Genomic DNA, 7722 nt, shown 5'->3' with positions numbered 1-7722 from the left:
AAAAAAACTAAAAAAGTATGATGATGATGATGGAAAGTGAATGGTGGCCAAAATTACATAGATATATATTCTCAACACAAATAGGTTGCAGGCCTGTTCTAAATAACACTATATAAATCAAATTAGAGTTGATTTAACTATTTACATGTAAACTAAATTAAGTCAATTTGATTTAGCGTTTATCATAGTAAATTAAAATAGGTTAGTTTGATTTACTAGAGAAATAGTATCTTACATACTAAATCAAAACAAGTGAATTCGATTTATAGGGTTTTATAGCAATAAGGGTAAATCGAATACTCTGCTTTGATTTACTTGCATACGTAATTCAATTTTAATCAAAATTGGTTAATTTGATTTAGGTACGAGTATATTCTATAAATACAACCAAAATGTATGCTCTTGATCACAGTGGCACTAATAATTACTAGTGATGATAATTTTTTAGTTTTTGTGCACTATAGAAGGACGATTAAGAAAAAATACTAGAGAAAATAAAATTTATTGATAAAGATCTAATGAGTGTTTTTATCAAACTTTTCACGAGTTTTGCTCAGCTGAAAAATACTATAATATAAAACCTAGGAGTTCATGGAGTCAAACTGGTAGAAAAATTATTTTTTATGATTTTGATTTCTATTGTACCAGATGGTGTGGAGTATGACTCCTTTGTAATAGATAGTGATGAAGACTTGCAAGTTTGTTTTACTGTCGTTGTCATTTATCCAAGGTGAGAACCCATGAACCGTTGGCCAAATTTGAAAATGTGATCGCTAGTTCAAGAGGATCAAATTGGAATTCTCAATTTATAGCAATACCAGGAGTCTCTAGTTTAATGTCTATTGTTGCCTCTTTTTCTATGTCTGTAATTGCTCCAGAAGCAGTGTTGGTGACATCTTTGTCCTTCACAGTTAATCTAAATTGTGTTAATGATGGAGAAATTGGTGATAATCGTTCTTTTTGTGCGCTTGCGATTATGATGGTTACTATTTCCTGAAATGATACTAGTTTTAGGAGATAGAAAACCATATCTCATGAAAGATGTATTGTGGGATAACGATGATGTAAAACCTGCCATGATAGATGAGGATAGCAATAATAATCTAGGGAGAAATATTCCAGTTGATCAGGGTGGACAATCGAATTCTAGAACTCAGCTGACACAACATGATTTTTCAGACATAGAATTTGGATTTTGGAGTAGAGATGCACAAGATATATTAGCTCCAACTAAGTTCCAAATTAGTCAACAGTTTCAGAGTAAAGAAGAAATTGTGTTAAGTGTCAAGACTTATAATATCCATTGTGGGTTGAGTGTCAAATCACATCAAATACTATGGAAAGCATAAGAAATTTGGAAAATGTTGCAGTTGGTTTATTCAGATCACTCTTTGCCAGCAAAAGGGTATTTGGGAGGTCAGAAGGTGTAATGAATCTCATACATATCTGGCCACAAAATTTCTAGTGACCACAGACTTGTCACTAAACAGTTGAGTTGATAATAATATCATAATGTACGCCCTTGCATATCTCCTTATAGTCTCCTCATTTTCACTTGGAGAAAGCTCGTTGAATGTCTCCCAGAATCATGTTCACCTCATAGTAAACTTATCAATGTAGTCCGCATGAGGTAACACACCGAGTTACTCCTCGAACCAAGTCCAGGTAGGTTAGGTCGACCATCCTCAATAAACCTCTCAAAGTTTGTCAACATCCACTCACGTAGTCCTCATCGATCAGAAGTTTTAGCTGATATACTACATCTTGTAATGTAATGGTGCACTCCCCGAATGGTATATAAAATGCATGGTTCTAAAAATCGAACCGGACTGGTCAGTTCAACCGGAATAACCAGAAATCGGTCACCTAGCCGGTTCGGATAACGTAAAAAATTGACTGGCAAAAAACCGGTGAAAAAATCGGTCGAACTGGTGGTTAACCGGTGAACCGGAAGAACTGTCCGGTTTTTTAGCGGTTTTTGGTTTGAAAGCTAATATGTTAAACGACGTCGTTTTGGCTTAAGAAAAAGGAAAAGAGAAAACGCGTAAATGGAAGGAAGCCCTAATAGCAATCAGTTTCCACTTTCCACTCTCCAGAGCTCGAAATCACCAGCACCCAACCACCCACAGCCATCAGTGAAGCCTACTGCCATCGCCATCGCCACCGCATCCCGCAGCCAGCCATCCACAGCAGCGACAACGTTGACCACCGCAACCACCACCGCGTCCTACTTCTCGCCGAGCCCGCCTCTTCTGTCGTCCTCGCCGAGCGACGCTGAGCTCGCCTACTCGTTGGGGCGTCGCCGACACCGTGTCTCTTTCCTCGCCGTTACTCGCCGCCGGTAATACCCTGTTCTTGATTTATTTGCTGCCTTCTGTTTATGATTTATGAGCTCGCCTCCTTCTGAGGTTCTGTGTTTGATTTTCTTTGCGATTTTGCTGCCTTCTTATTTATGATTTATTTTTTTGATTTTGTTTGCAATTTTGCCTTCATCAGTGAATCTGTTTTTTATTGCTTCATGATTTTTGTTTGCTGCTTCTGATTTTTGTTTGCTGCTTCATGAATTTGATTTTCTTTGATTATTTTTTATCTATTTGCTGAGGTTATTTGTTCATCAGTGAATTGGGTTTTGATTGCTTCATGATTTTTGTTTGCTGCTTCTGATTTTTGTTTGCTGCTTCATGAATTTGATTTTCTTTGAATGTTTTTTATTTATTTGCTGAGGTTATTTGTTCATCAGTGAATTGAGTTTTGATTGCTTCATGATTTTTGTTTGCTGCTTCTGATTTTTGTTTGCTGCTTCATGAATTTGATTTTCTTTGAATGTTTTTGATTTATTTGCTGAGGTTATTTGTTCATCAGTGAATTTATTTTTGATTGCTTCATGATTTTTGTTTGCTGCTTCATGAATTTGATTTTCTTTGAATGTTTTTGATTTATTTGCTGAGGTTATTTGTTCATCGATGAATTTGTTTTTTATTGCTTCATGATTTTTGTTTGCTGCTTCTGATTTTTGTTTGCTGCTGATCCAATTTGATTTTCTGATTGTCACAGATGGAACAATCACAAAGTAACCCACAGCCACAAGATAATGCTGTTCAAGATTCTCAAACTGGTTCATCCAGAGGTAAATCTGATCCAGCTTGGCAATATTTTACAGTGAAGTATGACAAAAATAACAAGGCTCAATATACATATATTTTCTGCTTGAATACTTACAATGGAGGGGGTATATATAGAATGAAATATCATCTTGCAAAAATTTCTGGACAAATTAAAGTTTGTAACAAAGTAACTGAAGATGTTGAACTTCAATTCAAAAGGATTTTGGAGGAAAACAAAAAAAATAAGGCAGAAAAAAGAAAATTTACAGCTGATTGTTATGATGTGGAAAGTGAAACACAAGTGGAAGAAGAGTGTGAAGCGCCTAATCCTGTACAACCTCTGGCTCCTGCAACAATGGGAGACAAAGGAAAGAGAAGAGCGATTGCTGCTACTCCAATTGGAAGTTATTTTAAGGAAAGGACTACGCCAGGCTCTCAACCAACTTTGAAAAGTGTATTGGCCAGTAAACAAGTTGTGCACAAGGTTAAGTTGGGGCTTGCAAGATGGATCATTGATGCACAGATTCTATTCAATGCAATTCAATCACCTTACTTTCAACCTGTCTTGGACGGTGTTGCTGCAATTGGACCTGGTTTCAAGGGACCGTCATATGATGAAATGAGAGTTCATTTGCTGGCCGATCTTAAGAAGGAGTGTCAGTTGCTTGTTGAAGGCTATAGGAGCTCGTGGAAAAAGACTGGTTATACACTGATGGCAGATGGCTGGACTGATCAAAGGCAGCATACGATAATTAATTTTCTAGTTTATTGTCCTGCTGCTATGTTATTTGTTAAGTCTGTTGATGCTTCTGATATGATAAAAACAGTCGATACCTTGTTTAAATTGTTTGCTGAGGTTATTGAGTGGGTTGGGTCTAGTAACATTGTGCATGTGGTTACTGATAATGCTGCGAATTATGTATCTGCTGGAAAACTCATTCATGAAAAGTATCCAAACATTTTTTGGTCTCCTTGTGCTTCTCACTGCATCAATCCTATTTTGAAAGACATAGCAAGTATTCCTCACATAGCTAACCTTGCCTCTCGTGCTTCAAAAGTGTCTGTGTTTGTTTACAATCATATGATTTTCTTGTCATGGCTTAGAAAAAGAAAAGAGTGGAAAGAAATTGTTCGACCAGGAGTTACACGTTTTGCTACTGTTTTCATTACTTTGAAAAGTATATATGATCATAAAGAAGACTTGCAATCATTGGTGGTGGACAAATATTTCACTTCTCATAAATTATCCAAGAGTGTCAATGGGAAGATGGTTAGCTCAATTATCTTGGATAGTAAGTTTTGGGAGGATTATTTTACTACTACTATGCTTGTTGGTCCTCTTATTAAGTTATTGAGGCTTGTTGATGCTGATGAGAAACCTTCTCTGGGTATCATGTATGAGGGCATGCAAAGAGCCAAAATTGCTATCAAGACAATGTTTAGAAATAGGAAATCTGCATACACACCTTATACAAGTATCTTGAAAATACGGTGGGATAAGCATTTGAAGCGTGACCTCCATGCAGCAGCATACTTTTTGAATCCAGATTTCTTCTATAGTGAGGGGTTTGTTGAGAAGGCAAATATCTTGAGGTCTTTGCTTGATTTATTTGATATTGAAACTCTTTGCGATGACTCAGTTGCCGCAATGCAAGAGATACAGTTGTATCGAGATCGAAAAGGAAGTTTTGGAAGGGAAAGTGCTTTGAAAGCAATCAAGAGACGTAAACCTGGTAAGTTATTATATTTCTATGTTCAATTTACTTTGAAGGTTTTTTAAATATTGAATGAGAATTGATGGTTGACTTTCACATCCTGGTAGGTGAATGGTGGAGGCTACACGGTGGGAGTGCACCTAACTTGCAAAAAATGGCAATTCGTCTTCTTCATCAAACATCTTCATCATCCGGATGTGAGAGGAACTGGAGCCTCTTTGAACAAATCCATTCAAAGAGGAGGAACCGATTAGAGCATCAAAGGCTAAGTGATATTGTTTATGTCATTTATAATCTACGCCTTCAATCTAGAATGCATCGCAAGAAGAAGAATGATCCAATTGACATTCAAAGCATTGACACAGTAGATTTTTGGGTAATGCCGGATGAAGATAATCCTGAATTTACTAATGGAGACATCGAAGGCATTGAAAATTTAATTTACACGGATAATGCTATGCCTTCATATCCTAAAGGTGATTAAAATAGCAAAACTTGTTTCATTTACTAAAGATATCTTATGTAAAGTTATAACTTTAATTTTTTCTTGGTTTTCTATTTTATTTTATTAGATGGAGGAGATGTAAAAGTTGATGTGGATTTGCCTAATGTTGCTGATTCTTCAAATACAGCTTCTTTTGGTGGTACTTCTGATAATGGTGGCTTTGGATTACCTGTTTATAATGGAGATATTGGAACAGTTAATGATAATTATGATTTTTGATGAGTTTCACCTTTGATTAGTTGAAAACTTGCTAGTAATTGTTTCTTTTGAATGTATAACATTATGGGTTTGTCATTATGTGCATTTTTTTGTTTAGTGTAAGACCCGGTTAATTAACGGCTAATTAACCCATTGAGAATTTATTCTAGAAAGCCAAAAATGTTATTTTTATGGCTAAATGTGATAGAGGAGATTAAGACGAGAATTTCGGTACCAATTTTATAGAAATCGGACCAAGATTGGACCGAACGGGCCAAACCGGGCCAACCGGACCCAAAGTGGGCCCTTGGCCCAACTAAACTAAACCAAAACCCTAGTTTTCAGCACTCTCTCTCCTCACAACACACTCAAACACGCTGAAATGGTGGAGAGGAAGGGAAGAACACTCTCTCAAGTTCTATCTCTCACTTGATCTTCAAACCACCATAACTTTTGATCTAGAGCTCCGATTGCCGCTCCGTTTGCGGCCACGCGTTCACCGCGGAGAGCTCTACAAAACCCATACAATTAATTTTGAGGTAAGCCACGTTTTACTGTTCGAAATTCCAGCCCTTGATTTCGAGTTTCATGAGCAAAAATATTGAGATTTTGGGTTCTTTGATGTTATAGGACCCAACTCTCTTGAAGGAGAAGGTTAATCTTGTCTCCTTGGACCTTGGGTGTGGTAAGATTCTCAATCCTAGTGTAATTTGTTGTTCTATGAGGTTTGGGCATTGAGATGTTGTGTATGGGTATGATGATTGTGGCTTAGGTTGTGTATATGTGAATATTGGAGCTTGATTGGTGATTTTAGAAAGCTTGGAAGAGGGTTTTGTGTGACAAAATCTGTTCTTGGAGGTGTTGAGACCTTGAGAGCTTGAGGAAAAGTGGTTTGGAAGTGCTCCGGTTGAGCTTGGGAAATCGGCTAAGGTATGGTTTCGGTTTCCCGTATCTAATATGTAATGTGGTAGGAAATACTTAGGCTAGAGGCCCTAAGATAGGCATTGAATTGTTGGTGTTGTTGAATGGTTAAGACATATGATGTGTTCATATATGTGATTATGAATATTGATGCCTTGATTGTGTAATATATGAGAAATGCATGTTGTGATATATGCTTGATGGGTGATTGAGGTTGAATTGATGGGTGGTACCATGTTGATGGTGAGTATGATGTTGATCATGTATAATGATGGTTGATTGGAAATGGTATTATTGGAAATTGGGATGAGGAAGGATGTATGACATGATATTGTGTTTGTCCTTTAGCCATTTGATCGAGAAGTGTTAAAATGGTTGGATGTGGTTTTGGGAATTTTGGTAAAATGCCAATGTGTGAGTTGAGGATGGCTTGATATTGATTTTGGTACATTTTAATTGATTTCAAAGAAAAGGGATGAAATTGGCATGTTTTGATTGATTTCGAAAAGAGTTGAAAGTGGTTTGTTTTGAAAATGGCACTTTGTGGTTTTGTATGAAAACATGGTTTTTGGGCATACTTTGACGGGACATAACTTGGACTACGGATCTCTGATTTGTGCCAAATCTATTTAGAAATGAAATTGGATCCGGGATGTCCATGCCGTTTGAGGAACGGGTGAAAAACAATTTAAAATGAGAAAGTTATGTCCGTCGGAAGATTGGGGGCTGAATCTGTGAATTCTGCAGTTTTTAACTTAGAAAATCTTTAGCAGAATGACCCCCCGCGCATAGGCGCACTTGGCGCGTACGCGTCGTTCTTCGAGAAAGCACCATCCACGCGTGCGCGCGGTGTGCGCGAGCGCGTCGATGCGCTGCATCGAATGCCCAGCCATTTTCCAGAGAGTTGTGTCAGTTTTGTGCCTGGGGCGCAAGAGTACCCACGCGTACGCGTGGCTGACGCGTGCGCGCCGTTTGGCTAATTTTCAACCCACGCGTTTGCGCGTATGACGCTTGCGCGTCGATGAGTTTTAAGGCCATCCACGCGTGCGCGTGGAGTGCGCGTACGCGTGGCCCTGTTTTCATCCCAAAGTTGATTTTTGAGTTTTAAAAGCCAAATTTCATACTTCTAAGCCTCCGATCTCACCACTTATATCTTAAATCATTATGATATGCCTAGCATGAGGAAAAAGGGCTAGTGAATTTGGTAACTTGCGAGTGAAGCAAGGGAAAAATGAATGATCATTGAGGATCAAAGATGAAAATGTGAGATGCGGAGAAT

At 37.8% G+C, this 7722-nt stretch overlaps 1 protein-coding gene across 1 annotated transcript; it reads left to right on the top strand.

Moving 5' to 3' along the window:
- Window positions 1-3054: 3054 nt before the first annotated feature.
- Window positions 3055-5543, top strand: LOC148570632 (uncharacterized). Its single transcript, XM_088510259.1, has 3 exons — window positions 3055-4837; window positions 4927-5295; window positions 5392-5543. The coding sequence occupies exons 1-3, from the start codon at window positions 3055-3057 to the stop codon at window positions 5541-5543; spliced, it is 2304 nt and encodes a 767-aa protein (XP_088366385.1).
- Window positions 5544-7722: the final 2179 nt, after the last annotated feature.

Source organism: Arachis ipaensis, chromosome B3 (genome assembly GCF_059453495.1).
Source record: "Arachis ipaensis isolate K30076 ecotype BB chromosome B3, ASM5945349v1, whole genome shotgun sequence".
Classification (NCBI taxonomy): Eukaryota; Viridiplantae; Streptophyta; class Magnoliopsida; order Fabales; family Fabaceae; genus Arachis; species Arachis ipaensis.
Note: the sequence above shows the minus strand (reverse complement) of the source record. Positions and strands in the feature narration are given on the sequence as shown.